This window comes from Acomys russatus, chromosome 10, assembly GCF_903995435.1.
Source record: "Acomys russatus chromosome 10, mAcoRus1.1, whole genome shotgun sequence".
Classification (NCBI taxonomy): domain Eukaryota; kingdom Metazoa; phylum Chordata; class Mammalia; order Rodentia; family Muridae; genus Acomys; species Acomys russatus.
In genome coordinates, this window is record NC_067146.1 from 38,015,689 (window position 1) to 38,039,543 (window position 23,855).

At 39.4% G+C, this 23,855-nt stretch overlaps 1 protein-coding gene across 1 annotated transcript; it reads right to left on the bottom strand.

Moving 5' to 3' along the window:
- Window positions 1-649: 649 nt before the first annotated feature.
- Window positions 650-23,006, bottom strand: Pttg1ip2 (PTTG1IP family member 2). Its single transcript, XM_051151484.1, has 5 exons — window positions 22,856-23,006; window positions 16,587-16,633; window positions 6,372-6,465; window positions 5,018-5,115; window positions 650-742 (listed from the first exon to the last, which is right to left on the bottom strand). Exons 1-5 carry the CDS (start codon window positions 23,004-23,006, stop codon window positions 650-652), a joined length of 483 nt encoding a protein of 160 aa, XP_051007441.1.
- Window positions 23,007-23,855: the final 849 nt, after the last annotated feature.

A 23,855-nucleotide genomic window follows, 5' to 3' on the forward strand; every position in this document is an offset into this window, starting at 1 on the left:
TACACAAACCAGAAACCTGCTTAGTCCCTGTCTTGTATAAACAAAAATCACCAACCAGGAAAGCCACACTTTGAGTCCTGTATAAGGGAGCAACTAAGGGAAAGCTTGCAGAGCCCAGAAAGAGTTGGACACTGGGCGGCCCAGAGTCCTAAGCGAGATGAAGGGAAATGCACACAGGGTCCTTAAGACAAAGGTTTCCTTGGGTTTCCTCAGTTAAGTATGAAAGAAGGGAAAGGGGAAGCAACAAATCTCCAAGTGAGTTGAAAAAAATTTTCTTTTTTGGCTTTTCGAGACAGGGTTTCTCTGTGTAGCCTTGGCTGTCCTAGACCTGCTTTGTAGACCAGGCTGGCCTCGAACTCACAGTGATCCTCCTGCATCTGCTTCCTGAGAGATGGGATTAAAGGCATGTGCCACCACGCCCGGCCGTGAGTGAAAAATTTTTAACAATCCCCTCCAGTACTTATTTTCCCCACTTCATTTATTATTATTGTTACTGTTACTGTTATTTATTCACATTGCATCCTGACTGTAATTGGTCTTATCTTCCTGTTCTCACCCTCCTTCTCTCTATTCCCCTCCCATAGACCTCTGACAGGTGGGGTCCTCCTCGCCACATGAGTGACTTCCAGCTATCAATCACTGAAAAAGCTTAGGGGCGCCTATCAAAGAGACGAAAGCACTTGCCTGGAGCATTCCAGTTATAACCAGGAATTGGTCCACCTCTTGCCTGATAAAAGGCCGGCTGCCTGTTCAAAATGATGGTGAATTTAGAATAAGTTTAAGAACAGTAGGTTATAGTAGAAATTCTCTTAATTCTTTATATAGAGTACAGTTCTATAATACTTTAGCATCTATGCTTTATTAACTTGGATTCTTCTTTTATCTGCTCATCAGGAGAATTAGTATATTTTATTAACAAAAACACAAATGAATTAAATGGGATACCATCTAAAACTCAATTAACAATAAAAACCAACAATTGCTTCTTTGCTCATCTCTGTCCCACATAAAGGCAAAGTATGACAAACTTCCTCATTATATCTCTAGTGACAGAGATACATAGTGCATAACAAATAGTTATTTTGATAAAGAATAGATGCACTCAAGAAAACACCAAGTATATCAAATATCTATATTTTATTAATGTTTAAAACTTAAAGTGCTTTAATTTTTATATGCTAACAAAACTATATCAAATGAAATAATAAACAGTTTTAAAAATAAAGACTGAAGTTTCTATAAGAATTTCTTTTCTGTGCTGTATCTTGAACCCAGGGCCGCATGCATGCTAGGCAAGTGCTTTACCACTGAGCCACATCTCCAGTGATGCACTAGAACCCAAGGAGTTTGACTGGACGATCACAGACACATCCTTGATAGAATAAATTCTTCTCATAAACATCATGCCCAATCAATTAGCAAAGGTATAGAACGTCTATAAAAGAAGTTTAAAATGGAGATGGATAGCTAAGTTAAGTCAGAGCTAAATACAACTGTTAGATCATATTTATTTTTTATAAACTGTCAATAAAATAAACTTCAGCAAAGGTTTTTGCTAAGGCCTCTAATGAGTGTCATTTGCTATTTTGCTAATAAGCACTGTGCAAAATTATAATGACATTATAGACCATAACCTTTTAAAGAAGATATAAAAAAATAGCCTCTTGCCATGCATGTACTGGGTCCCATTACTTCTCTTCTCTTAATTGTTTTGTTGTTGTTTGAGGGGAAAGGAATATGGAGGTCTTACTCTGTCTTGTACTAATAAGTTAAAAAGGAAAGGACATAATCCCTGAGACCAGAAAAACATAAATTTCCAGACAAAGTTAAAATGCTAAACTAGAAAACTGTATTTTGGCCAACCTTTTTCTATTTATGTATTTTTATAAAACATTTTACATGCAGGTAAGCCTATCCATGTGCATCTATTTATATTTATTTCTGCCTAGCTTATCGAAGCGTTCTTCTAATAAATGGCATACAATCTGACCAAAGAAACACCCTGCTAAGCTATAAAAGAGTGGAGAAAGGACAGGACGGTGGGACCAGGAGGAGACAAGGGAGGGGGCTGCAATCGGGATGTAAAGTGAATAAATTAAAAATAAAAATAAATAAATTTAAAATTAAGATAAAAAGGAAGAGAGGTAGGGAGGAAGGAAGGAAGTAGACACTCTGTTCTCCAGGAAAGAGAACAAAAGAAAAACAAAACCTCTGCAAAGAGGAAGACAGGAAATCAAAAACACAGTAGAGACCTATGGGATGGGTGGAAGAAGGGTATGTGTTTGTGGGGGGGGGGAAGCAGCAGGGTAAGGGAAATGGAGGAGGACAGTGGGGGCGGAAACAGTAGTATAGCAGCATATACTTAAGGAAAATGTAATGAAACTGTGTATGCACCTAATTAAAAACCAGGATAGGATGTCAGGAGTGCTTCAGAAGAATGACTGCAGAAATTTCTTATGTTAAACAATAAGAGAAAAACACAGATAAAAAAAAAATGAACAGGACTAAGTCAAGTCCAAAAGATAAGCAATATATAAATATTAGTAACCTCAAGGTTACTAGTGAAACATGAAAAGTTGTTAAAAAAAATATCAAAATAACATGTAAAATAGCAAACTGACACACACAAAAAATTATAAGAAAATTATAGAATTTTCAGGTTTCTCAAGTGACAGCACATGCTGGCGAGGATGTGGAGAAAGGGGAACAGTCATCCATTGCTGGTGGGAGTGCAAACTTGTACAACCACTTTGGAAGTCAATCTGGCACTTTCTCAGAAAACTGGGAATAGGGCTACCTCAAGACCTAGCTATTCCACTCCTTGGAATATACCCAAAAGATGCTCCACCACACAAGGACATATGCTCAACCATGTTCATAGCAGCCTTATTCATAATAGCCAGAACCTGGAAACCTAAATGCCCCTCAGTCAAAGAATGGATAAAGAAACTGTGGAACATTTACACTATGGAATACTACTCAGCTATTATTTAACAAGGAAATTCTGAAATTTGCAGGCAAATGGATGGAACTAGAAATCATCATCCTGAGGGAACCCAGTCCCAGAAAGACTCACATGGTATATACTCACTTATAATTGGACCCTAGCCCAAAAGGGATATCCCATAAAAGTCTTCATTTACTAGGAGATTGGGATAGATGCAGGGACTTCCTATTGGGACTCTAGGTGAAAGAAGTATGGGAGAATGAGGAAATAGAAGGATCCAGAGGGTCCTAGAAACCTACAAGAAGAACATTATGATGGGCGGATCTGAACTCAGGGGGTGTCTGCTCAACCTACTGCACCAACCAAGGACAATACATGCAGTAAACATTGAACCCCTATTCAGATCTAGCCAGTGGAGATCTAGCCTGTGTGGAGACAGGGGACAGACTCTGACATGAACTCTGGTGTCTCATATTTGACCACTTCCCCTTGGTAGGGAGACCTGGTGGCACTGAGAGAAAGGACAAGCAGGCTACGAGGATGAGACTTGATAGACTGTGACTATATGGTGGGGGAGGACGTCCCCTTCTGTCATAGACCTAGGGGAGGGGAATAGGGTGAAAGTGGGATGGAGGGAGGAATGAGAGGATACAAGTGAGGAGATAACAATTGAGATGTACTCTGAATAAATTAATTAAATAAAAAAAGAAATGAAGTGAGAAAAACTAAAGGGAAAAACTTTCAGGCTCCCGGCAGGGAGCTAAGGGTGCTAGTGAGTATGTGTGGCGTGAAGTGTTCAGCCGTCTGGCTGAGCTACATGAGGATAACCAGCAGAGCCGCAAGCACTGAAGGATGGGGTCAGCAAAAGACGTGCTAGACGTGCAGTTGGGACCAGAAAGTCAGTTATTTCTTCTTTTCATCTCGTAATGTTGTATGTACCTTTTACTGTTTCTTTACTATGCGGATACACTATTTCCTTTTCCCCCAGTATATAATGTTTTTATTGATTATTTGTTATTTTTACATCATCTACTCCAATCACACTTACTTCTCAGTCCCCCCAGGTCCACATTGCCACCTTTATAACCCCATACACAAGAAGAAGGAGGAGGAGGAGGAGGAGGAGGAGGAGGAGGAGGAGGAGGAGGAGGAGGAGGAAAGAAAGAAAGAAAGTCCTAATCTGTGTTACCCATATTCTCACAGGATAATGGCCAGCCCCTTAATGAAAACTTAGTCCTTTCCCATCTGCACCCCAACCAGAAGCCACCAACTGGGGAGAACTACACTCAGCATCCTTACCACATTTTTTCAGCTTAGGGAATTTTATTGTGATTACTTACAGAAATATAGGTGAGAGGTTACTTACGGGAGCAGAAATGACTCAGAGACAGCTGCTTCACCAAGAGCCCACCCCAGCATGGGTGAAAAGTCATAAAAGCTAGATGCCTGGAGCACACTGCACAGCCTGCAGGCAGCTCAACAAGCCTGGACAGTGCCCAGGCAGCTCAGCTAATTTAGGCAGTTAGGCTGGTCTCTGCTTCTTTTCAGTTGTTTGGTTGCTTTGTTCTTTTTCCAGGCCACTCTCTCTGACTCTCTTCTAAGCAACTCAGTGCATCTTCGTTGCAGCTTTTCTTGTCTGAGAATGACTCTTAGCAGTCTTTGCTACTTGGACACTTTTGGGGGATGGAGGAACTGAGTGAATCTGCTCAGTCTTGGGGAGATCCTGAAGCCGTTTAGACTTCCAGGATTACTTCATCAGTTTACTTCTTGTCTTAAGAAGCTTCCTTACAGGATGGAGTGCTTCACTTTCCCTTAGAGCCCTGGCTCTCAGCCTTCCTGATGCTGTGACCCTTCAATACAGATCCTCTGGTTGCCTTACCATGGTTTTTAGGAGCTCTCTACCATGGCTTCCTGTTTAGGCTGTTACTTTGGGGGCGGGACTGGAAGTGGTGGAGATCGGGGTTGCCACAGAAGCCTTCTGTGTCCCTCTTAGACACTTCCTATTAATCATCTTAGTGTTTTTTCAATGCTATCATCCCCACAGTGAATTCTGAGGAAGAACAAAAGGACGTACTCCTGCATGTATAAGTAATAGGAGAGGCAATACGACAAGAATCCGATCACTAATATCGCAACCAGTATCAGCATCATGATTCCAAACATATCAACTGAAAATAATGAAAAAGAGATGTATTTTAATAGCAGGTCAAAATTCTTCTCATGCTTTTAATTTTTCTAGTATCACGCAAGCTGGATTCTTGGATATGCTTTCACAAATCATTGTTGGGATGAGACTACAACAATACGTAAGGCTACCACTAACACAACAGTCACTACTGTGGACTCCATCTGGACTGCAGCACTTCCCGCTTCTTTTCTCGTACTTTCTCATCAGGTAAGACAGCAGATGTCTCATGCTGCCGTTTCCATGATGGTGCATGTAGGCAACATGGGGTGATTTGTTGTATGAGTGACAGCCTTTCATTTCAGAGTCAGCCCACACTTGCTGGGTAAGCAAAATTTTAAGCCTGGTGCACTTTCCCCTCCCTCAGACTATATAACTTATTAGCCTAGTATACAGTGAAATAAACTAGAAGGGCGCAAAACTGAACAGAGTTTCTGTTCATCCTGAATACAAAGTGTTTAAGGTACAAATATAGATTATTTAAACAGACCTACAGAACTTGAAGCAACGGAGATTTAGAGAAAAATTATCATTTTCATTTCAATGAAGAAAAAAACACCCAGACAACTGGGGTTTGCTCATAAAAGCAAAGTTCACCTGGGAAATCAACTATTTTGGCTTTTCTGGAAATTTCATTGAAAAATATTAATACATTTTTCCTACTTTGTTAACTATCCTATAACATGCTCAAATTTGACATTATGAATATAAAAATTTTTTGTTAAATGATATTTGAGGAGTCACCATTCTTAATGGTGATTACATCTTAATGTAATAGATTACATTAGCGGAGGAAATATACTATAGTAACACCACTGGATTTGGTACATCTGCATTTCAGTTCTAGCATATACCTACACACACACACACACACACACACACACACACACACACACAGAGAGAGAGAGAGAGAGAGAGAGAGAGAGAGAGAGAGAGAGAGAGAGAGAGACTCTGTGCAAGTTCCTACAACATCACAACACAAATATCCCTTAACTAAGTCATGAATAGCATACTACGGAGATTTCTACAGATGAATCTAAACTATCAAGTATTCTGGCAAAGTTTCTGCTTGACTCAACTCAAACCAACACTACTGAATCAATGAGCTTAGATCAGAAGGCAACCCTGAAGAACAGCCCTGGACTAGAGAGTTTTACTAAAGCAAATCTAGTCATTTAAGTTTCTACTATTTCTAAGTCAATTGAAATGAGGTCACTGAATATTTAAATGAGAACTTACCTCTACAGTTTGCCCAAAATATGGAATTGAAGCTACAGTCAGAATATGGAAAACAGTACTTTTTGCAAACCCTTTCTTCTCGGCACCAAATACACTGTATGTAGAAGATACAAATAAAAGCAGTGTCAAAATATAATAACACCTACAGTGAGGTTTTAGAACTAGTTAGTATATATTCAATAAATAACACCCATTTTCACCATTGGTTTTGGTTATAGTACAAGCCATTGGTGGCCTGTGAAGAGCCTTATTACCAGGCCAGTGTTCTCAAATCACAGCAGCAGTGAATACTGGCTGCCAAAGGCTCACATACTCTCTTCGGGAATATTCACCCTTGGGAGACCGCCTTGCCCTCGAGGCTCCTATCCTCATGGGCCAGTAACTGACTAATATGGAGTTCCAAGCAGTGACCCACTGAACATCTTTGCTTTTAGTTAAAGGAGACAACTTTGCTGTGTGTTATTTTCTTTTACCCACAAATGACCCATCGGTCAGGGAAAATTTAGATGCTGAGACCGCATTGTTTCCTGGGTCTTGTCCCCTATCTTCTTGGAATCCGTTTCTTCATGGGATGTTTGCTACAACTCAGTTACACAGATGTCCCATATACTGCAATCCCTGTCTCAGATGCTGCATTTGGAGCATTCGACCTAAAACCTAGGTCCGGAAGTAATGTTGAGAACTACATGAGTTAGTATTTTAAATGTCTCTAATGTCTTTCTCAAGTCCCTTTTCTGTAGCATCTACTCTCTCTTCTGGAGGAAGCTTTCTCTGTGACATATGGTATTGGTGGTGATGTCAATCAGCCTTTTGTCAGTTCCCTACACCTTCTGCTCACTAATGATAAGACAATCGCATTGAAGCAAGAAACAATGAGGAAAATTACTGTTACTATTCCCAGGCAGAACCTGGAAGAAGAAGCAGAAATGTCAAGGGTGGGGCTGGAGAGATTGTTCAACAATAAAGAGAACTTGCTACTCTTTCAGAAGATCTGGAGTTCAGGTCCCAGTGCCCAAATCAGATGGCTAACAACCACCCGTAACTCCAGCTCTGAGGGTCTAACTCCCTCTTCTGGCTTATGAGGGCTCTAGGCAAGCAAGTGGTACAATACATATATGCAAGCAAATACTCAAACACATAAGATAAAAAGAAATCTTTTTTTTTTAATGTCAAGAATGATAAACTGGCTGTCACACAGTGCTTAGTGTGTGACAGGCAGTGTTCTAAGTCTTTCATAAGCATTAATTCATTTCATTCTTGTGGCAATCCTGTAAACTAGCCACTGTATAGCTGAGAACAATAATGCACAGAACAGGCCAATGACTTGCCCAATATGACCACACAGCTAGTGAAGATGGCAGCCCAGTTTTGAACTTGGAAACCATTATAGGGGGACTGATCCTAGATACAGTCGCATCACTCCTTGCTTCAGAATCCCAGAACTAGCAGAGGTAATGATTCAACCAGTGTAAAGAATCTCCTTAAGCCCCACCTGAGAACAGGAGGGGTATCACAGACCAGCTTTTGTTTCGTGCTTGTCAAGACCAAAGGTCAAGTAAAGCTGGTAAAGCAAATTGAAGACTAATGCCACTTAGGCCAGTGGACCTGTTATCTGAGGCTATGGCTTAAAGACTGGAACCACAAAGGCAAGGTCTAGACTCAATGATAAGGGCCTTCCTACAGACAGCCTCAGCAACTACTCAGAGCATCTAAGAGTCAAGCTCATGGCATATAGCAGAGTGTTTTTCCCAACATGGACTTTATTTATTTATAATAAACTACATACAGTAAGAACAGTTATGAAACAATCAGGAAAGCTATATGTAAAAGTTACTTTCACAATGTTTAGCTCATTTGTATTTGGGATCCTTGAAGAAAATACTATTTATTCCATCTAGATGAGTCTAAAGCTTTGTACCTAAATCATTTTCTGTCGTATTTTGTATGTATCAATTTAAAAAACAACTTTCTAGACCTTAAAGCATTTCCTTAAATCCTAAACAACTTAAGCCTGAGTAAAACTGTAACCATGGCTCAGCTGTTAAAGAATAGGCTCATAACCAAAAACATAACAGTGTTCTAAGAGAAAGAGCTGACAGAATAATGTGAACCTAGCTAATGTGAACCTAGCAGAGATAAACATGCTATTCAAGTGCCAGACAGACTGACAAGACCCCGTAGCCATGGCAGTGCACCAGTCAACTCCTAAGATAGAGCCATTCGCTCCTCGGCCTCTCTTCCTAGAAAGTGGCCATCTTTAGGAAGCCTAGCCTGGGTATCCGAAGAGTCAGGGAGCAAAGAACTCACTGCTTGGCCTAGGAAACTTGAGATGAGAGTACAGCATAGACTCAGCTTGTTACAATAGCACTAACCACTTTCTTCTTTTCTGAATAGGGGTTTTCACTATTGTTACCTTGATTCGTGTGTGTGTGTGTGTGTGTGTGTGTGTGTGTGTGTGTGTTGATTAGTGGGTTCTGGGGAGTTTGTTATATTGATTGTGAGATGATTTGATGGAACATACAACCTGAGTAGCCATATCAAAACACAAGATTCATCCATGACTCTATAAGACTCAGAAGCTGGGAGCAGAGTTCACAGTGACTGTGAGTAAATATAATGTTTAGTGAGGACTGGCAGCATTATTTTACTTGGGACACTTTTTTATACAAAGAGGAGGGGTAAAATGGAATGTGTGTCCTGAGCAGGCAGTGTCTAAAATGCAGTCGGGGGAAGCAGTTTGGTTGATTTGTTTCTGTTTTTTCACGTTTGCTCATCTTGTGTTTTCAATTCTTCTTCTGACAATCACACTCTCAGTCCTTGTGAATAACTTCAATCATTGCTTTTTTTCTCTGCCTTTTTCTTACAGCTAGAGTGGTCATTTGACCCAGGCAATGACACTCAAGGTAGTTCATCCTTGTGGCCAGCCCATGGTGCTGCTTTGATTCTAAGACCTAAATAGGAGCACTTAGAACTTTTTTTCTCTTTTTTTTTTTCAGTTACAGACATTGCAAGAGATCAGCTAGCAATGAGCCCAGCCCTTGGCTGTTTAGAGAATACCCATGTCCCGTGGGAGAAAATGAGGTCAGTATACGGAGCATCAGGGCTGGGAGATAAAAAGGAGGAGAAAAGTGGTAGTGTGGCACCCTATGACATTTAGCTGAGCACAAAGCCATGCCCAGCCAATCTTGTGAAGGAGCGAATTCCCCCTTCTATAAAATTAGTTTGAGTTGAGTTTCTACCCCTTACCACAGAAAAGATATGATACCTTAAGTACTGTAACTATGTCTAAAAAGTCTTCAAAGCACAGAGCTTCGTATTCATTGCCTAGAGGAACACTATAATATATTGAGCATCCCTAAAATGTTACTGTATAATTTAAGACAAATTACATGGGATTTTCCTTATAGCTAAGGAGGGAGAACCATGTAGCTATGAGAGCTTTACCCCCTCAACCTCTTAAGTATGTGACAGCTGAGAATGCAGCTCAAGGCCTTAGGGTGACAGTTACTGCTGCTCCACAAGAACACTGGAACCTTCATTTTGGAATAGAAGCTTATTTTCATACCTTTATGTAGACATAGAAATTTCTATTTTTATATGGAAATGTCATTAAAATGAAAAAAAATACAGGAAGGGGAGAGGTACATATGGTGATTAGTGGGTTGTTAACATTGTACTTAAAGGGGCCTGATGTTATGCTACCTGACAGATAGAAGATGAGTGTTAGGACGCAAAGAACAAAAGCTTTACAAGCAGGTGCTAGATGCAGCAGTGATTACACAGATGAACAAAACATTGCTTCTGCTTCCTGGAAGATACAGTGTGCACACTTTAGATATAAACAAATTTACCATTTGCTTATCTCTGAATCCATTCTCCATTCATCTCTGAATGGATAAATATCATAATTCAAAATGATCACTATTTAAAATGTGGTTGTCAACAAGAGACAGTACTCACTTCTATTTTAAATGACTGGATAATATTTTTCCCATCACTATGGGGAAGGTAGCATAGGTCTCCAGGCACAAGCATATATAGAGGGGGAAAGAAATTCAGGAGACACAGCAGGACCCTATGACAAATACATTGGTGGAAAAGTGACAATCAGTTTTTGTAATGCCATTCACAATCTCTTGGATTGTGATAGATTGTGACTGTCAGACTAAGGAATATATATATTGTGTTTTACTTAATTAGATTATTTGGAATTCAACAGTGGCTTGATTATAAAATAGAATTGTAATGATTAAGGCATGAGAAAAGGCCGAAAGGACGGGGCTGGGGATGGGAGAGGGTGTAGCAGTAAGAAGTCTAGGATTGCCTCATTTTAAATAAAAGAATGAACAGATGTTGTACGGAAAGCAGAGGAGCCAAAAATTTAAAATTAGATTTCTTGAGGAATAATGCCCAGAATAAGTAAGAAAGTATAAAAATTTAGCTTCTTTGTGGAAGACAAAATGATAAATTTAGTTTGAGATATTGTAAGTTTGAGTTGATTAAACAAATACCAAGAAGGAAATGTTAATCAGGCAATTATGAACATGACTGGTAGAAATCCCGTAGGAGTAAGGATTTCTGGTAGAAGCCATGACTGCAGACAGGAGAGCACAGGACAAGCATGCAGACTGAAAATGTTCTTCTTGCAGTAGATGGTAATTATCACAGACACCCATAACTGGACAATGTGTAGAGAGTAGGAGACTTTGGAGTGCTCTGTCCTGAACAGATGTGTTGATTATATCCTTCCCCTCAAGGCTCAGAGGTCTAGGCAAAAGAAGAAACAGAAAGCTTATAAAGTCTGGAGGTGGTTGATGACTCCAAGGAAACAGGGTTTTCCAGATTCAGCAAGGCTGATGCACATATGAATGTTGAGGCTATGCCAGCATGCACAAGACCTGCACAGGTTCAAGGCAGACAAAATTCTACATGAAAAAGAGGAAGTAGGCACAAAGTCTCACCTCTAAACAAAAAACTATTTGCTACTGATACATGCTGAGAGAGAAAAGCAGGTTTCTTCAATGAAGTAAATGACTAGTCAGTGATATTCAAGCACAGGCCTCATGGGCTCAGGAAGAGTTAGCCAACAGAAAATAGCCGCCATGTTTCATTTGATTTTTTTAAATGTTGGCTTTCTGTTTTGTTGTCATGGTGGTGGTGGTAGTGGTGGTGGTTTGATCTTTTAAGGGAGAAAGAACATTAAGTTGGGTGGGAAGGGAAGAGGCTCTGTAAGGAGTTGAGAGAAGGGAAGGAATATGATCAAAATATGTTGTATGAATTTTTTGATGAAAATTTTTAAAGTAGTTTATGTTACAAAAACAAAGACTAATCTATTAATTAAAATTTTATCTTGTTTAGGAATATGAAATGAGTAATTGATAAGGGAAGCAGAGGTGAGTGAGACAGGAGGCTCTGGAGAAGGGCAAGATCAAAGAGCCAGCATCTTGCAGAATGGCTACTTGGTTTGCCAGCATCTTGCAGGATGGCTAGCTGGTTCACCAGAGTCTTGCAGGATGGCTAGCTGGTTTGCCAGAGTCTTGCAGGATGGCTAGCTTGTTTGCCAGAGTCTTGCAGGATGGCTAGCTGGTTTGCCAGAGTCTTGCAGGATGGCTAGCTGGTTTGCAAGGTCATAGCATTTGGTTATGGAGAGGCTTTTGTAACCTTCAAGTCAGTTTGCTAAAGATGACATAACAAGCAGTAGTAAAATATCTACATTACCTACTAGAAAGAAACAAAAAGAATTTGGATTTTTCTCCATTTTATCTGAACTACAAAGGAAGAAAGCAATGCAGAGAAAGAGACCTCAGCTCTAAGAGAGCAAAGAAATGACTACAGCTCCTAGCTTTAAAGGTTTTTAAAATTGCATTTATTTTATTACCATGTATATACACACATGAGTGTGCCTGCCATAGTGTGCATGTGAGGGTCAGAGGACAGCTTGCAGGAATCAGCTCTCTCCTTCCATCCTGGGAGTCCTAGGGATCTATCTCAGGTCTCTGGGATTCATGGAAAGCACTTTTACCCACTAAGCCATCTCCCTGGCCCTATTTCAGATTTGACCGATGGATAGAGGCAGAGACTAATAGATGCACATTGAAGTGAAGACAGGTTTCTAAAAGAAAGTTTATGAGAAGAACAGAGAACGTAATGAACAGCCTTAAATATCTCAAAGAAACGCATCATCCACAAGAAAGGTCATGTCAAGAACCTGTAAGGTAGCAGGAATACTTGCCATGAAAACAATCTGTAGTACTGGTCCTTGTTTATTTACAACTGGGGAACTTTTGATAGCTGATACATATATGTGCAGGCCATACACACATCTGCATATGTTCATATCAGAAAAATGAGTATTAAAATGGATCTCTTGGTGCGGTGTGGCTTACAGCATTTATACATGTATTTGACAGTCATGATAATCACCCTTTTGTGTGAACTAATCAAATAAGTTTTAGGCCTTGAGAGATTTACAAGTCCCCTTTAGCTCTCTCTAACTTCATTCCTTTTTATCCTGAATAATAATCCTTTTCAGAGTGCAATGGATGAGAAAGACTTGATTGTAGATATAACCTATAATCTTCTCTGAGTTAGCTTTTAATCCACTGAAAAATTTGCCCTTCTAACTCTCATTATTGAACTAAACTTACTTAGACGATCTCTGTGGCATCATGATTGAGAACTATCATTTCAAAAACTCAACAGTGATACACAAAATTCTAAATGGCAACAAAAGACCAGCAAAGCATGCTTAACCTGTTTCAGTTGGCATGGTTCTTGACATTTTACTTTTAATGGGGTGACTATATCAATATTTCGGTGCTTGAAAATGTGTGTGTGTGTGTGTGTGTGTGTGTGTGTGTTCATATATGGGTGTGCATATAAATGAGTGTGTATACATGTATGTGAAGGTCAGGGATTTGCTTGTCTTGGCCTCTCCAGCCTTGGGAGTATAGATCACGCCACTGTGCCTGGCTGTTTTGCTGGGTCCTACGGATCCTACCTCAGTCCCTCATGCTTCCCTGCAGGCACTTTACTCACTCAGCCAGCTGCCTGGTCCCAAAATTTTTCTTTTCATACACTGTGTAGATAATGATAAGGTTTTAAATGTTTCTTTGTATGGATTTGTTTTGGGCAAAAATATTTTTTAATTCTAGGAAGGCTGGTTCTTTGCTATTGGACTACAAAGAAAAAATTTACACAGAATCTAAAATGCTCTTTCACCTAAAAAGAATGAACACATACTATACCAACCCAAACTATAATGTTCGTGGAAATTTAGGTGCTGGTGTGAAAATCTTCTTGATGTAGGTGAAGCACTGAACATGCCAGACACCTGCCCACCCTGCTTCATTCAAGGAGAACTCAGATACTTTCAGTTACTTTAAGAACGGCTACTAATAATAAACCTGGTCTTTTGTGTAAGAAGTGATAAATAATCATGAGTAAAAGTCACCATCCTTCTGGTTTCTTGGAGGACAGAGAGTCTATAATAGTCAGAGAGTAGACAATAGTTTACTTCTACATTGACCATGTATAGTTATCCTCTCATTAATTCCTATGAGATAGCAGGTATAGCTTTCACATCCTCTAATAAACTTCTCTCCAGACATGTCATAATGGTTTATGTGTGGAGATGTTTCAAGATAAAATTCTCTACCTTGTTATATTAGAAAGTGTATTGAATGTAATTTAAGCTCTCTAGTAACTCAATAGTTAATTTAATAGTTATTGAATGTTTTTCATTCAGTAACGGGAAATGTATGAGGAGTATTGACACAAAGGTGAATAAAACACCTACTTTGTGGGGGACTGAGAACAGAAGAAGTATGACAGAAAAAAAAGATGTATATTGTATGACAGAAAATTTAAAGATGTATGTAAGTCCAAAAGCAATATGGCAGAACTGCAGGAAGCACTAATCCTTTAAGGAAAAATGATAAGGACATGCAATTCTGAATTTCTCTGCTTCTGAACTCCACAAACTGGACTGCACCGAACTGCCTGTGCTGTACCAAACTCAACTCTACTGTACTGTCTTTTCTACTGAGCTCTCTACTGTACACAACTCTACTCCTTCCTCTATTGCATTGTATTCTCTACTGAACTCTCTACTCAACTCTATTGTATTGTCGTCTCTACTCTCTCTCTACTCTATCCTACTCTATGGTCTCAACTCTACTGAACTACTCTTAAGTAGCTTATTTTTCCTGTCCTCTTAAGAGATGGGCATATCTTATCTCTGACTCATTCTGTCAAATCTTTCTCTGATTCATCATTTTGTCTGCCCCTCAATTAAATGCCACTTTCAAACATGGGTGCTTACTGCTACAAACTAGCTTTATCTTCATAGTTTGAGGTTAGAGATGAATTTGAGCCAAAACACCTGCGTTGAACCAGCCAGCAAGTGTTCAGAAAGAACTAGAAAGAGGACAGTATTCAGCAGTAAGCCTCTGAGGCAACAATTACATCAGGTGAAAAAAGGTACTTTTACACCTCATTTTCTGCTAACATCACCAAAGGCTAGACCAGAGTCTAATTGCCCTTCTAATAAGGCTTTATCATGAAATAATGCTGCCAAAAATTTCTACAGAATCAGATCAGTCCCTTATGTCTAGTTTCAAGCTTATAAGAAGTGGGGAGGGGGGGCAACACAATAAAATTATCTTAGTAATGAGGATGTGACCAACAAAATCCAGCCTATAGGAAACTCAATAGGACAACAATCTATTCTGTAACACATACACTGCAAAAAGAAAAGGAGAGAGGAGAAAGAATATACAGACTCGAAGAGACTTAAGGTATGCACCAACCAATTACAGCACGTGAATCTGATTTAAACAAATACAAATATGAAACAAATTAACTGGGTAAATAGTTATTAATTTTTAGATGTGATTGTAGGTGTAATACTTTAAAGTCCTTGTCTATTAAGGGCATATGTAGAAGGTAAAATATTTACAAATAAAATATCATATCCATATAATTATTAATTTCAAAATAATGTACTTGGAAAGAGAGGACATTCGTGAGACACAGTTAGACAAGATGATCCTTAGTGGTTTTAAGTTTTATTATACTATCCCACGTATTATCTTTTAAACATGGTGTTCTTTTAGTTGCCTAGGCTAGCCTTTAACTCCTGGGCTCAAGGGCTCCACCCACCTCAGCTTCCTAAATAGGAAAGGCACAGAGCTCATGCCATAGTCCCCAGGTATGTTTTCTTTACTTTTATATGTTTGAAATTTTACATTGAAAACAACAAAAAAGTTGGGAGATGAACTCAGGTGAATAGCCATTAGACTTCACAAGAAGGAGGTGAACCCATTAGGGCAAACACGTGAAGAAAAGTGAGGGAATTGAAGGACTGGGTGGGAGGGCAGTTAGATAGTCTTATCTTGTTGAGGCATAAGAATAGGTACAGTATCAGGAAAAAAGGGAAAGATAGGCACCATGAGTAGTTCAGGGCTCAGATTGAGCTGTGCTATCGCAAGACAGAAGCTCGTTAAAACAGAAAAGTGATCTGGAAAGGGAGAGGAGGCAGGTGATACTTGTCCAGATCGCTATGACTGTTACTATCACAGATTGTGTCCCTTTGTGATCAGCATTTGCACTTGTCTTTGTTCTGATCAGGTTTCCAGGAGAGGTTATAAAAACCATTCTCCAAGAATGATTTTTCAAGAGTTGCTGTAAAGATGTCAACAAATTAATACCATTTGCTTCATCACGTTTTTTTATATGTTTGTTTGTTGCTTCTTCAAATTTGTAAGTGAAAAAAACAAAAATAAGAGACAATTAATCATCAGAGAAAGAGTGCTTAGTTACACTGAGGTTAAGATCAGTGTGTCACTCTTTCTAGTATTTAGAGATTAGAAATAGCAAAAAGAAATTCCATATCTCAAAAGATATATCTTTCCTTTGCTTACAAAAATTCTTCCAACATTTTGGTGTGATTTCCTTTTTCAAGCAAAAACTTATCTTTTTGACGTGTAATTTTCCAGATGGAAGTACATGTTTGTACTAAATTATATCCATTATTTATTCTAAACCCACAAAGTACAGTTTGCAACAAAGGAACATATCTTCACAGCTGTCGTTATTCATTCTTTCTATAAAAAGTGTAGAAAACAAAACTTAGCATATCTTTCAGATGACAACTATAAATGTGTGAGTTTATAACATTCCCAGGACAATTTCTTCATAAGAAAATTAACTTACTCTCTTATCTTGTGTACACAATGGACAAGTTTGCTTTTGAGCGCATTCTACAAGAAAAAAAAGCATTAAAATTAAACTAAAGGTAATTTATTTTTCAGTTTTATATAAGAGTACATTACATTTAGTCATTCTTGTTTCAAGCTATATTTATCCGTATTAGAACATTTTGCTTTTTTATTTTCATACATCTAGATACTTTTCTCATGTGATAGTTTTAGAACAGCCCCCATATGCTCCTGTATTTGAATGTTTTTCCAGAGTTGGTGGAACTGTTTTGGGAAGGATTAGGAAGGGTAGTCTTACTAGGTAAGTATGGCCTTGTTGAAGGAGGTGTGTCACTTGGGAGTGACCAATCTCCTCTCTCTCTCTCTCTCTCTCTCTCTCTCTCTCTCTCTCTCTCTCTCTCTCTCTCTCTCTCTCTCTCTTTCTCCCTCTCTCTCTTCCCACCCCCTCTCTCTCCCCCTCTCCCTTTTCCTCCTCCCTTTCTCTCTCTCTCTCTCTCTCTGCCTCCTGCTCTTGCTTGTGGATCAAACGTAAGCTCTTAGCTACTGCTCCAGTGCCATACCCGCCTGCCTTATGCCATGATTCCCATCATGGTGGTCATAGACTCAGCCTCTGAAATTGTAAGCATGTCCCTCAACTAAATGCTTTCTTTTATAAGTTGCCTTGGTCATTCTGTCTTTTCAAAGCAATAGAAAAGAAAAACATCCAACTAGTACAATTTAATCCTTGTCTCATTTCCTCTAATTTCTTGATAAAACAAAATATAGCATCATCCAACATTGATTAGCCAACTTCTAAAACTCAACTTCCTGAAGGTAATCAAAATTAGCACTTTGTCAGAGTTACCATACAATTGCTACTTTAAAAACAGTTTAGTAACTCCTTTGTTGTCAGAACAGTTTTGCAAACACATTCCTGGCTAATTAATTAATCCTTTAACTATTAAAAAATTCTGCAATCCTCCATTCTATTTTGCCACAAAACTTAAAAAAACATAAATTTTTCCAGATGAAGATTTCCTTTTATTTTGTAGAAAAGAAAAAAATAATATCACTTATATTTGAAAGTTCTAAAATTAAAACTGTGAGCTCAGAGCCAGGCATGGTGGTGCACGTCTTTAATCCCAGCATTCAGGAGGAAAAGGCAGGCGAATTGATGTGAATTTGAAGCCAGCCTGGTCTACAAAGTGAGTCCAGGACAGCCAAGGCTACACAGAGAAACCCTGTCTTGAACAACAACAACAATAACAACAACAACAAAAACCAAACAGACAAACAAACAAACAAACAAAAACCAAAAACAAAAAAGAAAGAAAGAAACCAAAAACCCCATGAGTTCAAATTTAAAAACTCATTTTGATGGCTTATTTTGTTACTCTGATATCTTCTGAAAAAAGTTTATATCTGATACTCTTGTTTTATGATAGAGGAAAAATGAAGTCATTCTATCTATTATTTTGTGGCAGAATGCACAGGTGCTGTTAGAAAATCTATTTAATTTCAGATTGCTTAACTTCAGATTGGATGCAGATCTCATCTGGCTAGGAAAAAATGTACAGCTTAGTTTCCAAATTAAATTCTATTAACCATTAATTCCTTTCCTATACTGTGAGAATGTTAAAATTCCCGCAGGAACATGAAGACAATGAAAAAGCAAAGTAAATAGAAAAGATTCTACAGCTTCATGAACGCCCAAGATGCCGCTCCAGGCTTATTTAGAAGAGATAACCTGGCCACCATTATCCAAACTCCAATCCTTCTTAAGCTTGTTTTGTTAACTAATGTCATTCTGTGGAATAATTTCAGATTTCAGGAACACTGGGGAAGACAATATAGGAGTTCCTGTGTACTCTGGAGCCATTTTCTCCATTGCTGACATCTGATACTACATATCGCACAAAGAAACTAGGGCCAGAAAATTGGGCTCAGTGAGTAAAAGCACATGCCTTGTAAACCTGAAGATACGAGCTCAGGCCACACAAATGTGGATTGAGAGAGAGTTAACTATGCAAGATTGTTCTTTGACTTGCACATGTGCACTATGACAGGGATAGACCTGTAGATAAACATCATACACACAACAATAATAAAATTAAGTAAACTTAAAAAACTAAGACACCAAAGTTAATGTGTTGCTTTGGACTCCAGATCTGCTCAGGGTTTTTGCTAGATTTTTACACTAATATCTTGTTTGTACCCCAAGATCTTGTGGGGTTCCATAATGCCTTTAGTCATCTTATGTCCTTAATCTGCATCAGGCCTTCATGTCTGTACTTGTTTGTCATGGCCTTGGCATTTTTGATGAGGGCTGATCAGCATTTTATGGGACACCTCTAAATTTGTGTTTGTACTTGTGTGTGTATGTATGCACACATGAGGGAGGGAGGAAGGGAGGGAGGGAGGGAGGGAGGGAGGGGAGGGAGGGAGAGAGAGGCAGAGACAGAGATCAGGTTCACACACACACTACAGACATGCATGATGGATCTCAGAGGACAGCCTCCAGGGTTGGTCCTCATCTTCTACCATGTCTTGAGGCAAATCTCTTGTTTACCACTGCATATGCCAGATTGCTTGGTTATGAGCTCCCAGGAATGAATTTCTGTCTGTCTTCCATCTTGTTACACATATATGCTACCACATCTGGCTCCACACGGGTCCTGGGATGTGATCCTGGTCCTCATGCTTGTGGGTCAGGTGCTTTATCCACTTCACCATCTTCCAAACCCCAGCCTGGCTTTTATATTTCCTGTTTGTCTCCTTCCATGAGATTACATTTTTTTCATGAGTTCTAATGCACCAGTGTCTCCTAGATTTTGTGGAATATTGCTGGTCACTCTCTCAAGTCCTGGGCCAGTTCCACGTACTCTACAACATCTATAATGCTGCTGATACATCAGATCTCATCTGTTTCCATGAGGGATACAATTACAAATGTCTAGAGACACCTGGCTTCAATATTCATATCTAATTAATTACATAACATATATACCAAATCAAAACTTCCTTTTATTGCTATTTCAATAAATAAATTATTCAACAAGTAAAGTTACTTAGGGAAGAATTTTTTCCAAGAACAGCTAAGAGAAAGAATAAACAAATTTCTATTTTTCACATTCCTAGCTACTAAGAACCTGACACTCTGATACCTCACTTAAAAGTTAAGGGCATTCTCAGAGTGCAGCTTACTGCTGCAGCCACTCTGGAACATGTAGGCATCTAGTGGGCTGATTGGTCAACCTCTCTAGGATAGACTTCTATCATTTCTTGATTCTTTCTCAGAATACATAAAGACCTTTCCTACCCAGACTTAAAGGACTCAAGGAGTTATCCACTATGATAACTCTCCCTACCCTCTCTCCTGAAAACTTTAAGATAAGGAAGGTTAGAGTTGTGAACTACTAAGACTTAAACATTCTCAAGAAAAAAAAAAGGTTATAATTTACAATCTCATGTTTTTATGTTTTTCTTTTAATATGTATCAAGAATGAGTTACTTCATAGAAATCTTTTGTGTTTTTCTCACTAGTGTGTGTGTGTGTGTGTGTGTGTGTATGTGTGTGTGTGTATGTGATAACACCATCAGAGAATCTTACTCCTAAGCTCAGAGGCTAAAATGAGGACAACTGTACTATAATGTTTGATAGCTCCAGATATTCTAAGTTCAAGGGACCTGCCAAATGCTCACAGAAAATGTTTTTGTGTTTTCTAGAACATAGCAATTCCAGACTAGTTTTTTTTTTTTTTTTTTTTTTTTTTTTTTTTTTGGAGGGGAGGGGAGGGATACAGGGAATGTAGCCAACTCTTACCACAGGCTAGACAGAGCTATTCTGAGTGTTCTCAATGAACCAGCTTGCCTCCATCTTATGCTTAAAAGCCATCATATAGTAAAGACAAACTGAGTTCATTCATGATTGTGATTAAATCTCCCCTTCTCAAGGACTAGGGCTAAACCCCACCTATAATCTTAACTACTGCCTGTTTCATGAAATGGCAACAATGCCTTTGTTTCAGTAGGTTATTGTGACCACTTGTTGTTATGACTACTTTGTTACGCCCACCTTGCAACATTGTCTTTGTTTCAGGAGGTCGTTATGACAAACTTATTATGCTTATGTTCCACTTCTATAACCCGTCTTTTTCCCTTGCCAGACTCCCCATTTGGAACCTCCCTACTCCTGAGCTATAAAAACCTTGTTTTCTTCACATTGAATGCTGACCTCTTGAGTCCCACCTTAGGTGGAGGCAGCTCATGTACACATATAAAATTTTTCTTTATTTATATGTTTGCTTTAATTAATCTGGTCATAATGAGTTGGGTCTTTCTCCTCCCACCTTTGGGATTAACATTAAAGCCCTCATAGGCAGGGGTCATGTACAGTATATAGAAGTAATTACATAAATCAAGTCATCATTTTCAGCTCCCCCAAAAGATTTTTGAGACCATAGATCTCAGGGGTCATATGAAGCAGGAAAATGGGACAGTGTGATTCAGAAGGCTTTTGCAAAAGCTACAAAATTAGCTGGCAAGTTGGCAAAAATGAAGGCCAGAAGAGGTTCCCTGTAATCCTCCTGCTTGCCCTCAGCCCAGAGACCAAGGTCAACTAGATTGGCACAGGTGGAGAGGCGCTCTAGAGGGTCTAGGTCACTATAATACTAAAGCACAGTCTCCTGGATGGGGATTTAAGAAGCTACTGAGACATGAAGCACATGAAGTTGTGCATAGAATACAGCAAAAGAGCATTTGTAGAAAACTTCATGCTGTGCAAATGACCCCCAAAGCATGTGCTAGTTGATACAAACACCCCAACTCTTTTGAGCTTTAAATACAACTTTTTTGAATAAGCTAACTGTCCCTGCTTCAGCTGGAAAACATTTTCCCTACCTCAATTCTGTACTTGATCTGTTGATCTCACAAAAATGTGCAATCTGCTAGATACTCTTTTTTTTTTTTTAATATAGCTCTTGCTGTATCAATTTTAAAAATATACTTTAGATAAATAAAAGTTTAATACATCATCCTGGTATGTTGTACTGCATATAAATATAACATCACCAGCTCCTCTACTTGCTTTTTAACTTGAAATTTCTCTTATTTAATGTTAATATTGCTGCCGGGTACGGTGGTGCACGCCTTAATCCCAGCACTTGGGAGGCAGAGGCAGGCGGATTGCTGTGAGTCCAAGGCCAGCCTGGTCTACAAAGTGAGTCCAGGACAGCCAAGACTACACAGAAAAACCCTGTTTCGAAAAACCAAAATAAAAAAAAAATTAATATTGCTACCCTTGACTCCTTCAGTACCATTTGCAATATTTTTTTGTTTGAGCTCAAGAACAATTTTATTCATGTTTAAAAGAAAAAGAACAAAACAAAACAAACCCCAAGGCAGGCAAGATGTAACTTGCCCAGTAGTTGTCCAAAGAAGAGCAATGGAAGAAAGTAGGAAAAAGCCATGGTGTTTGAGCCAGCATGGAGGTCAGATACATGCATGGCAAACAGCCTCATGGTGGGAATGAGGGAGGGCTTTAGAGAAAGAGTAAGTAGGCCCAAAATGTTGGGGAAGGCCAAAGTGTTAGGGAAAGTATGCTTAGAAAAAAAGAGAAGAAAAAAGTTAGCTAATGGTAAGACTTAAACTTCATGGTTGCAGTTGGGTGAGCTACTGCAGCAGGGGCAGGTGTTCAGGAAAATCAAAATACATCTCAGGAAAGGACTATGCATTTCATCTATCTCTTTCCCTTGGTTTCCTAGGTATAGCTCTTTGGCCTGGTAGTTGACCTTTCAAGTGGAATGCTAGGTCTCCACCCAAGCCAGAAATTCCAGTCTCTCCATCAGAAGGAATTTTATCTTAACTTTGCTTTATCTTTCCTACTGCTCTAACATGGCTCCCTCTGAAGGGGGTATTCCTAAAATCATTTAAGAACCAGATCAGGCATGAGAGAGAGGCCCCAAGACACTATGGTATCTCTGGCCTCTGGCAGTGAAGAGGCTGCCAAGACATAGAATCTGGTCATTTTCCTTGGGGTCTTTTTATACTAAACGTTATAGTCAGTTTCTACCTCCAATTCTCATCAATACAATTTAGGAAGTGGAAGGAAAAGGAGTTCAATTTTAATTAAATATCCTCAAGACACCAAGAGCCATTAAAACTGTCTTACCACCACCACCAAATGGCAAGTTTTGAAATGGACAACTGAGCCAGCCAGGATGCCCCAACCAAAAAGCCAGTGGGGGCACCGCCATAGGCCCCTGCCTGCTGTGCCAGGTCACTTACCCTTTTCTACATATTTTCCTTCTAGTTTCCGTCTCCAGTGATGGTGGGTTTCAGTAAACTTATGGTCGGAGAAGCTGTTAATCAGCTGGATGAGAGCTAGGGAGAGGAACACGGGCAGGAAGATCTGCCTCCAAGCCCTCAGCCAGCACATGGCTCCTCTAACCCTCTGGGCACTGGATTGGATAGGATGGTCCTGCTCAGGGACCCCGCCCAGCCCTGGGCCCTAGGCCCTCCTGTTCTGATCCTTGCACGCCAGCATAATTAGCAGAATCTTAGAATGTTCTGGCTAGAATGAGAACCTTGAGACTTCCCTCCTGGTGAGCACTAGTCTCAAGCCCTGAACACCACATGCAGTTTGTCCGCCAGACTTGATCAAGATCTCTTTCTCTGCCCTCGAAGCCAACTGCAGTTTTTTGGGGTTTTTTTTCTGCTATGCTGTTAACTCTTTATGAAAGGACTACATTTTAATTTTTAGTGTCCATAGTGTACAAAGTCCTTGGCCCTTCAGGAGCTCACGCCTCAGATATAAATGACTCTCCACTCTCTCATCCCTTGTTTGGGATGATACACAGAGTGCAGCAAAACTCACTGTCTGAAAACTCCCAGTCCTACCCTTGACTTGGCTCGGGCAGTTAGTGTACTCTAATGTAGTTGCTTCATGGATGGTTTGGTTTAGGTAATATATAAATGAACTCTCTTATTTTCGTTTAGTAGTTACAATATATAATGGCAACAATATAAACCTCTCTTAATGTAAATCTATGCTTTAAAAAAAATCAACTTTTGGAAATGTAATAGTTGTACACAGAGGGCATGGCAAGGATTTCCGGGAAGACAGATCCAGAGTGACTGAAATTGGAGCACTGTTGACTCCACGTGAGTGTAGAGAATTGTAGGTAGATGGGAGAGTAATAGAAATGTGTCCTTAAGCAAAGACCTTTTTTTCTTTTTCTCCTAAAAATGGATGGAGGAGTGGTTTCCCATATTACTGGCATGCTGG